Source organism: Schistocerca gregaria, chromosome 2 (genome assembly GCF_023897955.1).
Source record: "Schistocerca gregaria isolate iqSchGreg1 chromosome 2, iqSchGreg1.2, whole genome shotgun sequence".
Classification (NCBI taxonomy): Eukaryota; Metazoa; Arthropoda; class Insecta; order Orthoptera; family Acrididae; genus Schistocerca; species Schistocerca gregaria.
The window spans coordinates 63,603,691-63,624,083 of record NC_064921.1 but is presented as its reverse complement, the minus strand read 5'-3'; the positions used below and the strand labels follow the sequence as shown (position 1 = coordinate 63,624,083).

General features: G+C 38.8%; 1 protein-coding gene across 2 annotated transcripts in view; it reads right to left on the bottom strand.

Moving 5' to 3' along the window:
• LOC126336327 (leucine-rich repeat and calponin homology domain-containing protein) overlaps window positions 1-20,393 on the bottom strand; it is a 725,442-nt gene that overhangs the window by 34,633 nt on the left and 670,416 nt on the right. For both annotated transcript variants that reach the window (XM_049999889.1, XM_049999890.1), the window contains exons 10-12: window positions 12,257-12,802; window positions 8,862-8,999; window positions 4,925-5,002 (exon numbers count right to left, since the gene is read on the bottom strand). In XM_049999889.1, the coding sequence (XP_049855846.1) occupies window positions 4,925-5,002; window positions 8,862-8,999; window positions 12,257-12,802 (762 nt within the window). The remainder of the gene's footprint in view (window positions 1-4,924; window positions 5,003-8,861; window positions 9,000-12,256; window positions 12,803-20,393) is intronic.

Here is a 20,393-nt window from a genome sequence, read left to right as displayed (position 1 = left end):
AACAAAACTGAATTAGTAAAGGAAAATTATGTAAACTGTTATTGCTTCTTATTGGGACTTTGTGCTCTATATTCCTTCCCTTAGTGATAGTAATATCTGCAAATGGGCAAAGCTGCAAACAAGATACAACACAACAGAGATATTATTTAGCAAAAAGAAAATGCAGTGTTATAGCAAAGAAATTATATTTTGAATAATGAAAAAGCTACTGTGTCCATCATGTAGAAACAAACTGTTTAGCAACAAAGTCATTTTAATGGTGTAGAAGATGAGTATAATTTCTGCTATTCATCTGATACACTTGACTGATACGATATTTCAGTGGCCATGTATTTCATCAAAGCATACCACCTTCAAGCCTTCACTCCAGCAAAGCCGTAATAAATTTTATGTCTTAAATATAACATAGATAAGCTGCATGAGGCTTTCCCTGATTAACAAATGTCACTGAAGCTGTTGAGCACTGAATTAGATAGCATTGCTAAAGCATAAAAATATTTTTATCAGCTCTGGGCAACAATATTTACCATTTTTGTAACCCCCTTATGAGGGTACTAAATTACATGGAAAATTGTGTGTGCTGTTGTTAAGTAATGGTGTATATTACTAGCACCTGAATATAGCATGTTCTGTTGAAAGGGAATTGAAATGGGCGGTCTGGTGGAATGCTAAAACCAGCCAATCAACAGAATCCACTGCATGCTGGTGCAATTGCTAGAGGTGTTGCCGAGCGGTCTAAGGCGCTGCAGTCATGGACTGTGTGGATGGTCTGGGCGGAGGTTCGAGTCCTCCCTCGGACATGGGTGTGTGTGTTCGTACTTAGGATAATTTAGATTAAGTAGTGTGTAAGCTTAGGGACTGATGACCTTAGCAGTTAAGTCCTATAAGATTTCACACATCTGAACAACAGAGATGTTGATTAGCACCTATGCACCAGAAGTCCCCACCTGTGGACTTCCACAAATGGACAACAAACACCATCACTGAAATGTCTGAATACTTCAACCAAGAACATGCTCAGATAATGTATTCAAATGTTTTCAATGTAACATTCAAGACAGTGCCCAAAAGCCGTACCAACACTAGCCAGAATTATCAAAATAATAATGAATGCAGTTGTTCAAATAAAAATTAAGCAAAAAGGTTGCAGTGTTCACATCATTACAGTAAATGTATATGTATATTAGAGATGGTGAGGACTATCTATAGCTCTCAGAGATTTGAAGCAGTGTCCTGAAAAGCAGTTGCAGTGTTGATACATGTTATTTACATAACACACAGGGTAAATTACATTTTATTTAATGAATAAATGAATCATTTAGAAAAGACAGTAATAGAACTGATCACAAATGAAAGTAAATCATTACAGATAGTCCGGAAAGTTTGATTTTAAGAATGTAAGCTGACAATTTATTTTTATTTTTATTTTTTCCTGTTAATGCTGATTGTTACCTTCTCCATTACGAGACATGTACTGACATATTAACTACTATTTTTTTGTTCAATATTATTTGAAAAGGTGCTGAAGAATGGGTTATAAATACTAACCAAAGTTATAATGCACAGAAAGATGGCAACTACTAGAACAAAACTGAGAAACACACATTTCTGTAACAAGTTAATCAATCACGTACTTCGATGCGAGATGCCTTTAATAGGTTCCACAACGAAACATTGTCTCGAAATTTGGTAGAAAATCCGAAGAAATTCTGGTCGTATGTAAAGTACACAAGCGGCAAGACGCAGTCAATACCTTCGCTGCGCAGTGCCGATGGTACTGTTATCGACGACTGCGCCGCTAAAGCGGAGTTATTGAACGCAGTTTTCCGAAATTCCTTCACCAGGGAAGACGAATGGAATATTCCAGAATTTGAAACACGAAAAGCTGCTAGCATGAGTTTCTTAGAAGTAGATACCTTAGGGGTTGCGAAGCAACTCAAATCGCTTGATACGGGCAAGTCTTCAGGTCCAGATTGTATACCGATTAGGTTCCTTTCAGATTACGCTGATACTATAGCTCCCTACTTAGCACTCATATACAACCGCTCGCTCACCGATAGATCTGTACCTACAGATTGGAAAATTGCGCAGGTCGCACCAGTGTTCAAGAAGGGTAGTAGGAGTAATCCATTTAACTACAGACCTATATCATTGACGTCGGTTTGCAGTAGGGTTTTGGAGCATATACTGTATTCAAACATTATGAATCACCTCGAAGGGAACGATCTATTGACACGTAATCAGCATGGCTTCAGAAAACATCGCTCTTGTGCAACGCAGCTAGCTCTTTATTCGCACGAAGTAATGGCCGCTATCGACAGGGGATCTCAAGTTGATTCCGTATTTCTAGATTTCCGGAAAGCTTTTGACACCGTTCCTCACAAGCGACTTCTAATCAAGCTGCGGAGCTATGGGGTATCGTCTCAGTTGTGCGACTGGATTCGTGATTTCCTGTCAGGAAGGTCGCAGTTCGTAGTAATAGACGGCAAATCATCGAGTAAAACTGAAGTGATATCAGGTGTTCCCCAGGGAAGCGTCCTGGGACCTCTACTGTTCCTGATCTATATAAATGACCTGGGTGACAATCTGAGCAGTTCTCTTAGGTTGTTCGCAGATGATGCTGTAATTTACCGTCTAGTAAGGTCATCCGAAGACCAGTATCAGCTGCAAAGCGATTTAGAAAAGATTGCTGTATGGTGTGTCAGGTGGCAGTTGACGCTAAATAACGAAAAGTGTGAGATGATCCACATGAGTTCCAAAAGAAATCCGTTGGAATTCGATTACTCGATAAATAGTACAATTCTCAAGGCTGTCAATTCAACTAAGTACCTGGGTGTTAAAATTACAAACAACTTCAGTTGGAAGGACCACATAGATAATATTGTCGGGAAGGCGAGCCAAAGGTTGCGTTTCATTGGCAGGACACTTAGAAGATGCAACAAGTCCACTAAAGAGACAGCTTACACTACACTCGTTCGTCCTCTGTTAGAATATTGCTGCGCGGTGTGGGATCCTTACCAGGTGGGATTGACGGAGGACATCGAGAGGGTGCAAAGAAGGGCAGCTCGTTTTGTATTATCGCGTTATAGGGGAGAGAGTGTGGCAGATATGATACACGAGTTGGGATGGAAGTCATTACAGCATAGACGTTTTTCGTCGCGGCGAGACCTTTTTACGAAATTTCAGTCACCAACTTTCTCTTCCGAATGCGAAAATATTTTGTTGAGCCCAACCTACATAGGTAGGAATGATCATCAAAATAAAATAAGAGAAATCAGAGCTCGAACAGAAAGGTTTAGGTGTTCGTTTTTCCCGCTCGCTGTTCGGGAGTGGAATAGTAGAGAGATAGTATGATTGTGGTTCGATGAACCCTCTGCCAAGCACTTAAATGTGAATTGCAGAGTAGTCATGTAGATGTAGATGTAGATCTTAAGAGGGTGATGTGTAAGTGATGGTCTGGCAGCTAAAATACGAGAAGGCGAGAAGCTGCTACACAGAGACAAACATCAAGGATTGTTCACTGAAGGACCAAGATAACTCGCAGATAGAAAGTTTACTTGACTGAAACAGTACTGTTAGACTAGTAGGCAATTCCATACTGATACTTAAAAATTCCCTCAAAACCATTACAGTTAAATAAGAGGGATATATATGAATATGGCAAGTTTCTCTTAAACAATAAGGTCCTCTTTGCACCAGCATCCATACAAATATGATTCTCACCATGTTATTCACTGACCTACTTGGCCATGGGAGGCAGCTGTAGTGTAAGAAGAGAGGTAATAGCAATGTTCACTGTAAATGTTTTGAAAAAATGTGGTCAGAATTATAAAGAATGCAGAATGACAAAGGTGATAGCATGTGAGCAATGAATAGGTTGTGATGATTAACAGAAGTAGGAAATCACTGGCAAACAATATCACAAAATTAGAAAAGAAGCATAAATTAAAAATGAAACAAGACTCCATGGACTGAATAAAATAAACTATGAAAGACAGGAAGCATAAAAGATATCATTGAGATACAAGTGAGAAGTAGAAGCATTTCATTTCAGTTGAGCGTGAAGTTAGTTTAAAATAAGAACATGATAAGAGGCAGCTTCCAAAATGGAATCCAAAAAGCTATTTTCATAAACAAGTGATACAAATGATTCTACTTGTGAAACAATAAGCATTTTATGGTACATACAGCATTTTAGTAATATAGTCCTTGAAATGCGAACATTTTACTTGAAAATTTTCCATTACTATTAGTATAAAGGTAACTAAAAGTTACTGGTGAATTACTGTAACTAGCCAATTTTATTTTATTCTTCCCACTATGCATTTTGGAGGATTAAGTTCCATCAGATGGATTTATGTTATTTAATCAGGCACTGACAATTTTTATGTATTACTTTTGTGTAACCTGGGATACTGTTTCTCACTGGGTACAGGATGATTTTCCATTCATATGTCTGTCACACCTACTTTTTCTCTATCTACAACTTCATCTTCTCTATTACTTTGCATTAATTTAATGTGATTACAACCAGCAATTCTCTTGTGCTGAATCTAGTCAACAAAACATTGTTTCAGTAGATCAGGCTGCCTTTTATATAATGTTACAGTTTGCTTATAATCGCAATGTAACTACCACAAGATAAACCAGTTAAGTTATAGAGACAGTCACTATGGTAATTTGACCTGGTGGAAAACAAGAGAAATTGCAGTAAAACAAATTTAAATGATTTTTTCTGCTAGTGGCGTGTCCATTGAATGACGAATGAATGTCGTGTGTGTGTGTGTGTGTGTGTGTGTGTGTGTGTGTGTGTGTGTGTGTGTGTTTAGTGAGAAAATTAGAATGCCGTGATAAAACAAGCACACATGCACATGATATACATACAAACGAACAGCTTTGAAATGCAGTCACTGAAGGTAATTACCTCATCAACACCAATTCGGCGACAAGCTTCCAAGAAATTATCCACATTTCTCCTACATCTTGCCATTGTCAGCTTCGGCTGCAAAAATATTTGATAAAATCAGATTAAATAAAGCCACGATAATTCAAATGTAAGTTCAAAGAACTAACTAGCCAGTAGCCACTTTCATTATGAAACAGAAAATTACAATATTTCACTCACTTGAGTGACAATTTACATCACTTGAGTAACAATTTACATGATGGTCATTTCATCAATATCTTAAATAAAGTCTAACTGCTGAAGCTTTAAATAGTCTGATAAATCTATGCTCCTAGAACAAGAAATACAAATTTGATTATTAAAGGGAACCTTCAAATAGTTTCTATAAAACATGGAAATCAATCACTGAACTCTTGATGAGCTTTTGAGATAAATGACTTTGTCCTTAATAAGTTACTTCTGTTGCTTGACTAACATTATTCATTGATGGAAATTACAGGATGGAATACAATATTATATGAGAATAGATCAGGCACTCAGATGGGATAACAAACTGAGGTGGCATCACCACGTGGATAAGAAAATCAAAAACCTCACTTATGCCTCCTTTGCACTTGGAAATCTCTTTCAGTGTGTTGCCATGCAGATGTGAATGTCAGCATACTTTACCCATTTTCATTCAATATTGTCCTAAGGCCTAACCCTGTGGGGCAATGCAAGTAAGGTGAAACATGTATTATGCAGCCTATATGAAAGTATTTATTATTTAAAGTTTATAATTGAACATCCTTTAGATATGTTTATGTTTTGTTTCCCTCAATAAGGATTTTTGTACTGTGACACAAAAATGTAACATGTAGCCAGCAGACAGATAGAAACTAAAATGCCGAGATATCCAAAAAAATAAAGTAGAAGATAATTCATACATGTTAATAGTAGTTGAGCCCTGTGGCTGTACATCAAATTATATGAAGAAGTAATGTAATGTCCATATTACACAAGTTTTTGCCAGCATATGCAGCTGATGTTGATGTGAGGAATCAGTGGCCTCTTTCAGAGTAGACGCTTCCTAACATATAGGGTGTATCGTCATTAACCCTTTAAGTGGGCATCACAGATATATCCATCCATATTCTGTTGACTTACAGTGGGTCGGACAGATATATCCGTCTGCTGCATTCTGTGGCTATTAGCTAATGGGAATGATGAGTTATCAGCCTGCCATTGAAAACCATGATATTAGTTGAGCTCTGTCCATTATACAGTGACTCTCTTCAGGCAATACAGCATGTTTTGGGCTGGTTACAACATTTTCCACTCAGCATGCATCGACAGTATGCGTCCAGTGAACCAGCCACAAAAGTGCACCTTTTTGACCTGTGCTTATCACCACATTAGTGAGTGATCTTTTGCAATGGCAGATTCAGAGACACAGCAACCACTTTTAGAAAGTGACCATAATTTCAGTGATAATTCTGAAAGTTTTCAAGACACAGATGCTGAGGCTAGTGAAAGTGACTTCAATTCAGAAATATCTACTGCAGCAGATAGTACCTAAGGCATTTTTGCATGCCAGTGTAGTTTGTTGATCAATATTTGTTCAGTGGTAGTAGTGATACAGTTATGTCACTCAAACAATATGATATGATGAGTTTTTGTGTGTTTTGTTTGATGATTTGTGCAAAATAATAGCTGAACAGACGAATTTATATGCACACTCCAGAGTCTGCAGCTGGCAGGATACTACTAGGGATGAGGTAAAAACTATTATTGAAATGCCCTTAATTCAAGGAATTCTTCACAAAACCAGAACAGAAGACGTACTTTTCTAAGGGAGAATCAATTGACATACTTTTCTTCAGGAAACTGACGAGTGAGAACAGTTTCATCTTTTACTGAAATTTCGCTGACAATACCTCATATAATCCCCTAGGCACAATCAGCAGAAAACTGTTCAAAATTCAGCCAATTATGGAGCACCTGTGGCATAAGTTCAGATAAGTATACGTGCAAAAAGAAATATCATCACTGACAAATCATTGTTGCTCTGAAAAGGACAGCTTGGGCGGAGGCACCACCAAAGCACAGCCAATTAGGCATCATATTTTTATGAACTTTGTGATAGCAGCTCCATGTATGTATGGGACTTATTGTTCACACTGGAAAGGGCACTAATTATGATAGCCACTAACCAGGAGGAGCAATAGCCTCTCAGATTGTTTTGGAGCTTGCACATGATCTATTTGGGAAAGGTCACTGCATTTATCTTATCAACTGGTACACCAGTCCAGATTTGGTGGACAAACTAACCAGCAATGACACCGACATTGGTGGAACAATGTGGCAAGGCAGATAGGGGTTCCTCAACTTTATAAGAAAGGAAAAACTGAAGAAAGGAAAGTACATAACGTACAAGCAGATGGTAACGAAATGGAAGGACAAAAGACATGTTGTAGTCAGCATCTTCCGTGATGATACATTTTTAAGTGTAAACTTGAAGAAGGAAGTTGATTACAAGAAAAATACTGGAGGTACGAATAGGTATGATTCTCAGTTGCACAGCTACCAGATGGCCAGGAGCAAGTTGAAAAAATATTATCAGAAGCTTTCCCACTTTTTGTTGGACATTGCATGCTTCTAATGCATATGTTCTATACAAGAAGTGTAGTGGTGAACAAAGTAGAATGATTAGTTGGCCAAATCTTCATCACAATAAGGGACAACAATAGGACACCCATCTAGAATACTAAAAGCAACAAGCTTGACAGTCAGGCATTTTCCAGACCTTCTGCTACCCACTACGGAAAAAAGATCAACAAGGAGGTGTGTTGTGTGCATGAAAAAAGGGCTTCACAATGAGAAGTTTTATGATGTGCAGCACCTTGCTTTAAAATGTTTCACACTGAAACAACTTGTAATATCAAAAAACAAATTTTCATTAACTCCTGCAATATATTTTACTCATTCCCACCCAGTATCAGTTTAAATTCAAAAATGAAAACAGGAAGGAAAACTTTGATGTGTGAGAAAAGTATACAGCACCATCATGCCAGGAGGCACTGTTGAAGAGCCGAACACATACGAACTACCCACTCAGCAAGTTAATAATAAAAACTGATGTGAGTGAAAATGTATGATAATAGAAGTAAAACATTCAAGTAAACATATGTCCCCAAACAAAACTGTTAATGTGTAGTTTCAAGCCACCTCTGACTTCAGTAAGAAATATTTTCCCAGATACTACAAATGTATTTGAAATGTGACTTCTTTTTTTTTTTGCTTCCACCATCTAATTGAGTCTCATTCATTTAATTTAAAAGTAAGTTAATGCAGATGGTAGGCTAAACATCCCTGCAATGCTTTAATGCAGCATTAACTGCATGCTGCTTTATTCACTATGACATTGATTAAAAATCAAGGTGTAATACTGCAAAACAACTTGATATGGAGAGAGTACCTAAGTGCAGCTGTAGCAGCAGATGACAGCCAAATACGGTTTATTGTGAGAGTTATGGGAATGTGTAGCACACTTGTAAAGGAGAGGACATAAAGAATGCTTGTGCATCCCATTTTTGAATACTGCTCAAGTGTTTGTCATCTCTGCTATGTCAGATCAAAGGCAGACATTGAAGCAATTCAGATGCATGCTGCTAGATTTGTTATCAGTCAATCCAGTAACACCTGCAGAAGGATTCTACTGCTCCTAAAATTCATTTCATGTTATGATTATAAAATTCATTTCATGTAATGATTAGAAGACAAAAAGAGGCATACAGGCTGTTACTCATCCCTTGCTTCATTTAAAAGTGCAACAGGAAACAGAATAACTGGCAATAGTTCAGAGTACTCTCTGTCATGCATTGTACAGTAGAGTATGTAGATGTAGACTTATTGAATGATCCTACATTTACACTTCAACTGAATATTTTAAACAGGAATCATACAAGAAACTCACCACAGCAGGAGAAGGCACATGAATACTGGCAACAGATCGGGGCCTGACATGGTTTGCTAAATGACACAGCACCACACCATCTGACAGTGCAGAAGCCATGTCTTCTGGAAGTGACATTTTAAGTCTCGTCTCGATATGCTGAAATTTTCATAAATTTAAATTATGACACAGATATTCCCATTACAAAGTAGAAGTATTAGTTTCTCAAATTATCACATTTTCGTCACTGAGAAGCATGAACACATAATAAAGCTACTTTATTTACTTAAGGCAGTCTGTAATTTACTTTTGCTTGTGATTTCTCTAAATATTTGTTATACAAGGACAGTCTCAATTTATAATAATTTTTTTTAATAATTAAGATGATGACAAAATTAAAATCAGTATCAACAAGAATACAGAAAAGTGCGCTTTTCATGTAGCTATCTAACAATAGTAGTCTACAAAGCACTGTCTCTGTAGAATACGAACGAACTTGTCATTAGCAGGAATCTAACATAGCATATATATCTTACTACTGTATCCTATGAATATAACAGAGGGAAACATTCCACGTGGGAAAAATATATATAAAAAACAAAGATGCTGTAACTTACCAAACGAGAAAGCGCTGGTAGTTAGACAATAAAAAACACACACACAAATTTCAAGCTTTCGCAACCCAGGGTTGCTTCATCAGGAAAGAGGGAAGGAGAGGGAAAGACGAAAGGATGTGGGTTTTAAGGGAGATGGTAAGGAGTCATTCCAATCCCGGGAGTGGAAAGACTTACCTTATGGGGAAAAAAGGACAGGTACACACACACACACACACACACACACACACACACACACACACACTATCTATCTATCCGCACATATACAGACACAGGCAGACATATGTAAATGCCAATGTGTGTGTGTGTGTGTGTGTGTGTGTGTGTGTATACCTGTCCTTTCCCCCCCCTAAGGTAAGTCTTTCTGCTCCCGGGATTGGAATGACTCCTTACCATCTCTCTTAAAACCCACATCCTTTCGTCTTTCCCTCTCCTTCCCTCTTTCCTGATGAATCAACTTTGGGTTGCGGGTTGCGAAAGCTTGAAATTTTTGTGTGTGTGTGTGTGTGTGTGTGTGTGTGTGTGTGTGTGTGTGTGTGTGTGTCTCTGTTTTTTATTGTGTCTATCTACCAGCGCTTTCTCGTTTGGTAAATTACAGCATCTTTGTTTTTTACTACTGTATCCTCTAACACTGCCAAAAATTAGAAAACTTCTCACAGTTATATAATCTCTACAGTGTGACAAAATATCCACTGCTTTACTTGTAGTTGTGTAATAATGTGTTCATTTCTCAAGTAGAGAACTGTTTCAACTATGCAAGTAGATTTACATGATAGGTAACAAAATTTTCAAACTTTTATGCACATTCTAATCAAAGTAAAGAAAGACTATTGCAATAGTCATTAATCAGTAAACATTCATGAGATAAATCAAAAAAATTAGCTTGGTATATTGCATTACAACTATTAAATCTTGCAACACAATGTGTTTAACATTAACCTGGTTTTAATATAGATTTCCATTTTTAAACCCTAGTGCTCATGCTCATTTTTCATTCAGAAACATAGAAGTAAGGAGCAAAGTCTCATTGGGTCTCTCTCAGAGGAGGATGGAAGAGAGGGCACAAAGAATATTACACACATAAAAACCTACTAATACTCCAAATAAACTTCCCAATTATTAGGTCAAATGATGTAACTTATTCTGAAATTATGTTTAAAATAAGACAAACTGTTAAGTAATATGAAAATAATCATTTTTAGAGGATACCCTTCTGAAACTACTTATTCCAAGCATAATTATATTTTTACTTAATTTATTAAATGTTCAAATCTCCTAATACAGTTTCTATTTGCTGTTTCCACTCAAGATTCTGTTATTTATTTTTTCTTATATTTTCTCTGAATCTTTAGTGAAACAAGGTGCAAAATAAGGGCTGTTGTGTAAAGAGTGATACATAACACTTCACAAAAATATCTATGATAAAATGTTTTATCTATAGTTAACAGCACTGTCATTGATTTTTATATGTTGGCAACTACTGTGGTGTGCTTCAGTGCACAAGTACTAATATTTTTACATTCAAAGATGACTATTACATCCTTTTGTGACCTAAGAACTCCTTCAGCCCAGCCTTTACAATGCTTTGATATATTTACCTTTTTTTCCTTCTACTTCAGCTATCTCCGCTCCTTTCTTAAGAACAATACTAGCACCAATTTTACTAACAGAGCTTCTTTTATCTAAATTTTAGTAAATACTGAGTGACCAAAAAATCCATGAACACCCAAATAAGCAATAATGCAGTGTATTACCATACTACGCAAATAGTTCATAATGAGAACATACAAATAACAATGAAATACAGAAATGATCCAAAAAGGAAAATTTCATCCAAGACTTGTGGAACACGCACAATCTGATGCCAAGCAGAGAGCAATGAATTCATTCATGGAATGACACACATTTAAGTGATACAGCATGTCTAGCGTATCTATTGTGGGATACAAATAAAGCTTTCCCAGTTGACAAAAGCTACACTGACATGGCTGTCAAAAAAATTAATTAGTTTTTGAAGTGTAGAATGGGTTACTTGGATTGTATAACTATGCAGGGTGCAGTTATGGCAAATTACAGCAAGGAAGCAATAGTCACATGTTAAGGAATGTCATCAAACTGGTGGAGTGCTGACTGGAAGAGCTGAGTGGTGACCAGTTTTGACCATTGTGGACCATCTTCATTCCAAACAGAGTCGACATCAGTTGATGGTATCCACAGTTCTTGCTCTGTACCATTGTCTTCACACATCATCGAGTACGGTTTGAAGATGAATGACACTGGGTCAAAATTGGTCATCCTTTATGAGTAAAAGTCTTTCTGTGTCATTAAAACTGTTCCACATAACATTTTATCACTACCTAAAGCAGCACTGCTTCTGCACAAATTGTTAAGACGCCACCTCCTAACAGGCGGCAATATGTTCAGCAGACATTTTTTATAATGAAAATCCTTTGGGTATGCTTGTAAGGAACACAGAAAAGGGGGAATACACTGATTATACTTCTACATAACCATTTTTTGTCATTGGCCACTATTAAAACCAGTACTATTATTTTTTCCTCATTTATCACAGAGTTTAAGTTCCCAAAGAAGTAACACACTTTCTCCTAAAAATACTTAATTTAAAATTACTAATTTACAACAATACAATTTTTTTTACAATTGCAGCTTCCCTGAATAATATTACAATGAAATTACCACACCATTTGTCACAACAAATCCATGCTTTGTTGTGCAATAATTGTAGAACTGTTTTTAATTTCATGAGGAAACCAAAATGAGTTTGATCTACAAGATACTTACACTCCTCAGCTGGTCAATGAGCTCTGCCTCTTCACGAGCCTTGTCAAATTCCCGCCTCATAGTAAAACTGAGTTTCTCTGGTGCCACATCTCTGTTCCACGGGACTGTCCGACTTGTACCTATTTTTGGTGACCTGGGGCTTCCACTGCCATTTCCTGTCGGTGCTGATCTGTTATGATGGTTTGTAGAAACAGGAACTATGTTGCCGACATACCCTAAAGATGTAGTAACCAACCTAGGACTACCTGGTGATGCTGAAGAAGGAACTTGGGTGATACTGGTTGAAGTCTTGATGGGAGAGTTTGGTTTTATGTAATAAGTGTCCTGTGTATCTTGCACAACACTTTTTCCTCCATAATCACTCCATGTACCATTTAACACAGTTCCTCCCTGCCCAACACGATTATCCTGAAATGTCACTGTTGCTCCATTCCTGGATGGTGGAACCTTCTGAACTGGCCGCTTATTAACAGAGCTGTCTTGGTTCTTCAGGCTTTCTGTTTTATTATTTGGCAAGTTCCCTTCATTCTTTGTATGATCTTCCTCCTGCATAGATAAAATAAGAAAGAAAAAAATACATAAAAATATGTTACATGTAGGAACATAACTACGGCCAGCCACTAAGTGACAAACTGCAGTCATATGCAGCTGTTTAAAAATATCTATATAGAATAAGCTAAGCCATTTTCGACATCATTCTCTGAAATATCATTTCTCCTTGGATTGTAATGCTTCTAGGTGTACAGGATAGCATCAAAGGAGTCTGGAAGACAAAATATATTTATTGCTATATAAAAGCTTTGAAATGTATCTTAAATTATGCCTCGATTTCTGTTCTAATCTCTGTGGCTAAGTATGCAGGAGAGTTTCTGTGGAGTTCTGAAGTTGGGAGAGAGGCACTGGCAGGCACCACATTGGAAGATAGGTTTGAATGTGAAAGAATCTGAAAATAAAATAGGAATACCAAGAAAGGTTGGAAAACTTTGTTTAGTAAGATTGGCAAGAAACAGAGTTCAGCTTATCTGAGAGATCCAACACTAACAATGCTGATTATCAACACACACAGTTCAAGAGCACTGTAATATACACATGGAAGTGCTGACCAAAGTTGTGAGGGATGAAAAAGGCCCACTGGGTTCAAATGTCACATTAGAAAGCTGCTACAAAAGCAAAGAGAGCTTCACCACATATTTACAAATGCTCAAAGCCTCACATCAATGAAATATTAACACAGTTGAGATTATCTTAAGGATAGCAATTCATGAAGGGTTTAATGATTCTGGAAGTGAAATACTGTTTACTAACTTAACAGAAAATCCCAAGAAGTTTTGGTGTTACATTTAATCAGTAAAAGGATGGAAGTAGTCTGTCCAGACACTTTGTGACCATAATAGCATTGAAATGGAGGATGATACAAGAGTTAAAAATAATGAAAACATTTTTTTCAAAATTATTTCACAGAGAAAGATTGCACTCTAGTGTTAAAATAAGTTACTATGAGATCAAAAACAACTTAAATCACTCAACAGGGGATAGTCTGCTGAACCTGACAGGATACCAGTATGATTTTACATTCAGTAGGTGAAAGAAGTTGCTCCTCTTGTAGCAACAATCTATCATAGGTCTCTGAAGGAGTGAGATGTTCCTGATGATTGGAAGAAAGAACAGATTACTCCCATTTTCAAGGAGAGTTGTCAAAATCATGCACAGAACTCTGGGTCCAATCTGTTGTAGAATTTTAGAATATGTTTCATGCTTGCGCTTTATGATATTTCTGGAGAACGAAAATCTCTGTAGGTATCAACATTGGTTCTGAAAACAACAATCGTGTGAATTCCAGCTCACTGTCTCCACCCATAAGATCCTGAAAGCAGTAGATACAGGTGCCTAGACAGATGCCTTGTTCCTTAACTTCAGTAAGGTGTCCAATACAGTTCCACACTGCCACCTAATAATCAAAATATGAGCAACCAACAGTGTAATTTGATTGAAGAGTTTCTAACAAACAGAACACAGCATGTCATTTTCAATGGAGAGAAGTCTTCAAACATAAAAGTAACTTTGGCCATACCACAAGAGAGTGTTATGGGCCATTTCTTTTCATAATACACATAAATGACACAGTAGACAATGCTGTAAGTTCTATGAGGCTTTTCACAGATGATGCTGTTGTATATATAGAAATCTCAATGCAGAAAACTGTAGCAAAATGCAGGAAGACCTTCTGAGGACCAGTGTATGGTGCAATAGTGGCACTTGACTCTCAACATAAACAAATGTAATACACTGCATATACATAGACAGGAGGACAAATTATTGTATAACTGCACAATTGCAGGACTATCAGTGGAAGCAGTTACTTCCATAAAATATTTAAGAGTATGTGTACAGCGTGATTTAAAGTGGAACAACCACAGAAAACTAATCACAATAAAGGCAGATGCCAGATAGATTCACTGGAAGAGTCCACAGAAAATTTAGTCCACCAATAAAGGATGTAGCTTGCAAAACCTTAAATACTTGAATAGTGCTCATCAGTGAGGAATCTATACCAGACAGGATTGTAGAGCAAACAGAGAAGATCTCAAGAAAAGCAGCTTGTTTTGTTACAGGTACAGTCAGTAAGCACGAAAGCATTATGGACATAATCAACCAACTAAAGTCGCACACAATGCATGAGAGGCATTCTACATCACAGTGTAGTATACTGTTAAATTTTTGAAAGTGTACATTTCCTAAAGTGTCAACAAATATTTTGTTTTCTCCTACATGTATCCACGAAAAAAAAAATATCTACAAAAAGACCATGAAGATAAAATAAGAAATATTCAAGCTCACATGGAAGCTTACCAACAACTGTTTTTCCTGTGAATCATTCACAACTAAAAGAGTAAAGGGGGGAAGTGATAGTTGTACACAAAGTAGCCTCCGCCATACATGACAGTATAGCTTGTGGAGCATAGATGTAGGTGCAGATGTAAAGTAAAACACAAATTACATGTTTGAGACATTATGTTGCTACAGCAACACAGAACATTAGCATGAGATGGGTAAGGATTTGGTGGAAGACAGCATTTACCTCAAGTAAAGAATGAAAACAATGGGAAATCTAAATCTGAATATTTGGTGGTTATTTGGATTATCTCTTGCTGAAAATGAGCCTTGTGGCTTAAACACAGAATTAGCTCATCTAGTTTGCACTTTTACATCTTTATCCACTTTACGCAAGTCACTGTGAAGTGCACACCTAAGAATATTTGCCGCAGTATCTCGTTTTAGGGTCTCTTTCTTTTTCAATTCATACATAGTGAGAGAAGAATGATTGCTTATGTGCTTGTTGTAACTATTCTAACATTGTAGTTTCTGTGGGAGTTACATACAGTCAGTTTTGGTATTTTTGTGGATTGTTCACTTTGTATTGGTTCCTGGAACTTTGTAAGTAGACTTTTGTGTGATAGTTGACATTTATCTTCAAATATACCCTTGGTCTAGGGGTAGCATCTTTGATTCATAATCAAAATGTCTTCAGTCTCCGATTCAAATCCGGCAGCTGCTTAAATTTTGATTAATAATCAGCACTGGTGCCCCAAGACTTCCAGCATAAGAAGTCACCCTCATTCTGCCAACAGCCTTGTCATAGAGGGAGGATGAGTGAACACAGGGTCAGGGCACTCTTGTCCTAGGGGCGGAAAACTGCCCCCAAAGGCGGAATAATCAGCAATGATCAACAGCATGAGGATGCAGAAGGCAATGGAAATCACTGCATTAAAGACACGTAACATGTATCCGCATGACATGTGGCTTGTAACTGAAGAAATGTCATGAGGATCTCTCCATTGGAAAAAGATTCCGGAGTAGTCCCCCATTCGGATCTCTGGGAGGACTGCCAAGTGGGAGGTTACCATGAGAAAAAGATTGAATAATCAACGAAAGGATAACGTTCTATGAGTCGGGGTGTGGAATGTCAGAAGCTTGAATGTGGTAGGGAAACTAGAAAATCTGAAAAGGGAAATGCAAAGGCTCTATCTAGATATAGTAGGGGTCAGTGAAGTGAAGTGGAAAGAAGACAAGGACTTCTGGTCAGGCGAGTATAGGATAATAACAGCAGCAGAAATTGGTATCACAAGAGTAGGATTCGTTATGAATAGGAATGTAGGACAGAGAGAGTGTTGCTGCGAACAGTTCAGTGACAGGGTTATTCTTATCAGAATAGACAGCAAACCAACACCGACAATGATAGTTCAGGTATACATGCCGACATCACAAGCGGAAGATGAAGAGATGGAGAAAGTGTTAAGAGGATATTGAAAGGGTAATGCAATATGTAAAGGGGGATGAAAATCTAATAGTCTTGGGCGGCTGGAATGCAGTTGAAGGGGAAGGAGCAGAAGAAAAGGTTACAGGAGAATATGGGCTTCGGACAAGGAATGAGAGAGGAGAAAGACTAATTGAGTGTGGTAATAAGTTTCGACTAGTAATAGCGAATACACTGTTCAAGAATCACAAGAGGAGGAGGTATACTTGGAAAAGGCCAGGTGATACAGGAAGATTTTAGTTAGATTACATCATGGTCAGACAGAGATTCTGAAATCAGATACTGGATTGTAAGGTGTACCCAGGAGCAGGTATAGACTCAGATCACAATATAGTAGTGTTGAAGAGGAGGTTGAAGTTTAAGACATTAGTCAGGAAGAATCAATACGCAAAGAAGTGGGATACGGAACTCCTAACGAATGATGAGATACGCTTGAAGTTCTCTAAGGCTATAGATACAGCAATAAGAAATACACTCCTGGAAATAGAAAGAAGAACACATTGACACCGGTGTGTCAGACCCACCATACTTGCTCCGGACACTACGAGAGGGCTGTACAAGCAATGATCACACGCACGGCACAGCGGACTCACCAGGAACCGCGGTGTTGGCCGTCGAATGGCGCTAGCTGCGCAGTATTTGTGCACCGCCGCCGTCAGTGTCAGCCAGTTTGCCGTGGCATACGGAGCTCCATCGAAGTCTTTAACACTGGTAGCATGCCGCGACAGCCTGGACTTGAACCGTATGTGCAGTTGACGGACTTTGAGTGAGGGCGTATAGTGGACATGCGGGAGGCCGGGTGGACGTACCGCCGAATTGCTCAACACGTGGGGCGTGAGGTCTCCACAGTACATCGATGTTGTCGCTAGTGGTCGGCGGAAGGTGCACGTGCCCGTCGACCTGGGACCGGACCGCAGCGATGCACAGATGCACGCCAAGACTGTAGGATCCTACGTAGTGCCGTAGGGGACCGCACCGCCACTTCCCAGCAAATTAGGGACACTGTTGCTCCTGGGGTATCGGCGAGGACCATTCGCAACCGTCTCCATGAAGCTGGGCTACGGTCCCGCTCACCGTTAGGCCGTCTTCCGCTCACGCCCCAACATCGTGCAGCCCGCCTCCAGTGGTGTCGCGACAGGCGTGAATGGAGGGACGAATGGAGATGTGTCATCTTCAGCGATGATTCGCTTCTGCCTTGGTGCCAATGATGGTCGTATGTGTGTTTGGTGCCGTGCAGGTGACCGCCACAATCAGGACTACATACGACCGAGGCACACAGGGCCAACACCCGGCATCATGGTATGGGGAGCGATCTCCTACACTGGCCGTACACCTCTGGTGATCGTCAAGGGGACACTGAATAGTGCACGGTACATCCAAACTGTCATCAAACCCATCGTTCTACCATTCCTAGACCGGCAAGGGAACTTGCTGTTCCAACAGGACAATGCACGTCCGCATGTATCCCGTGCCACCCAACGTGCTCTAGAAGGTGTAAGTCAACTACCCTGGCCAGCAAGATCTCTGGATCTGTCCCCCATTGAGCATGTTTGGGACTGGATGAAGCGTCTCACGCGGTCTGCACGTCCAGCACGAACGCTGGTCCAACTGAGGTGCCAGGTGGAAATGGCATGGCAAGCCGTTCCACAGGACTACATCCAGCATCTCTACGAACGTCTCCATGGGAGAATAGCAGCCTGCATTGCTGCGAAAGGTGGATATACACTGTACTAGTGCCGACATTGTGCATGCTCTGTTGCCTGTGTCTATGTGCCTGTGGTTCTGTCAGTGTGATCATGTGATGTATCTGACCCCAGGAATGTGTCAATAAAGTTTCCCCTTCCTGGGACAATGAATTCACGGTGTTCTTATTTCAATTTCCAGGAGTGTAGCTCAGTAGGCAGTACAGTTGAAAAGGAATGGACATCTCTAAGAAGGGCAAAACTATGGGTAACATAAGAAATACTTCAAGTGATCAGTGAAAGGAGGAAGTACAAAAATGTTCCAGGTAACTCGGGAATAGAGAAGCACAAATCACTGACGAATGAAATAAATAGGAAGTGCAGGGAAGCTACAACTAAATGGCTTTAAGAAAAATGTGAAGACATCCAAGAAGAAATGATTGTCAGAAGGACAGACTCGGCATACAAGAAAGTCAAAAAACCTTCTGTGACATTAAAATTAAGGGTGGTAACATTAAGACTGCAATGGGAATTTCACTGTTAAATGCAGAGGACAGGGCTGATATGTGAAAAGAATACATTGAGAGCCTCTACGAGGGAGATAATTTGTCTGGTGGGATAGAAGAAGAAACTGTAGTGGATTTAGAAGAGAATCAGAATTTTAAAGAGCTTTGGAGGACTTAATATCAAATAAGGCAGAAGGGATAGATAACATTGCATCAGAATTTCCAAAATTGTTGGGGAAGTAGCAACAAAATGACTATTCACATTGGTGTGTAGAATGTATGAGTCTGGCGACATACCATCTGACTTTCGGAAAAGCATCATCCACACAATTCCGAAGACGGCAAGAGCTGACAAGTGCGAGAATTATCACACAGTCAGCATAACAGATCACCCATCTAAGTTGCTAACAAGAATAATGTACAGAAGAATGGAAAAGAAAATTCAGGATGTGCTTGATGACGATCAGTTTGGCTTGAGGAAAGGTAAAGGCATGAGACAGTCAATTCTGACATTGTAGTTAATAATGAAAGCAAGGCTAAAGACACGTTCATAGTATTTGTTGACGGGAAAAATTGTTCAACAATGTAAAATGGTGCAAGATGTTCGAAATTCTGAAAAAAGTAGGGATAAGCTATAGGTAGAGACGGGTCATATACAATATGTACAACAGCCAAGAGGGAATAATAAGAGTTGATGACCAAGAACAAAGTGCTCATATTAAAAAAGAGTGTAAGAGCAAGCATGTAGCCTTTTGACCTTACTGTTCCATCTGTACATTGAGGGAGCAATCATGGAAATAAAAGAAAGGTTCAGGAGTGGAATTGCAATGAAGGTGAAAGGATATCTATCAACAATATGATTCACCGATGACATTGGTATCTTGAGTGAAAGTTAATATGAATTATATGATCTGCTGAATGGAATGAACAATCTAATGAATACAGAGTATGTACTGAGAGTAAATCGAAGAAATACAAAGGTACTAGAAATGAGAACAGCGAGAAAACATCAGGATTGATGGTCACGAAGTAGATGAAGTTAAGGAATTCTGATACCTAGGCAGTAAAATTATCCATGATGGACGGAGCAAGGAGAACATCAGAAGAAGACTAGCAATGACAAAAAGGGCATTCCTGGCCGAGAGAAGTCTACCAATATCAAATATTGGTCTGAATTTGAGGAAGAAATTTCTGAGAATGTATGTCTGGTGTACAACATTGTATGGTAGTGAAACATGGACTGGGGGAAAACCGGAACAGAAGAGAATCGAAGCATTTGAAATGTGGTGCTACAGACAAATGTTGAAAATTAGGTGGACTGATAAGGTAAGGAATGAGGAGGTTCTGCGCAGAATTGGAGAGGGAAGGAACATGTGGAAAACACTGATAAGGAGAAGGGACAGGATGATAGGACATCTGTTAAAACATGAGGGAATGACTTCCATGGTACTAGAGGGAGCTGTAGAGGGCAAAAACCATAGATGAGAGAGATTGGAATACATCCAACAAATAATTGAGGACGAAGGTTGTAAGTGCTATTCTGAGATGAAAAAATTTATCACAAGAGAGTAATTTGTGGTGGACCGCATCGCATCAAACCAGTCAGAAGACTGATGGGAAGGAACAAAAAAAAT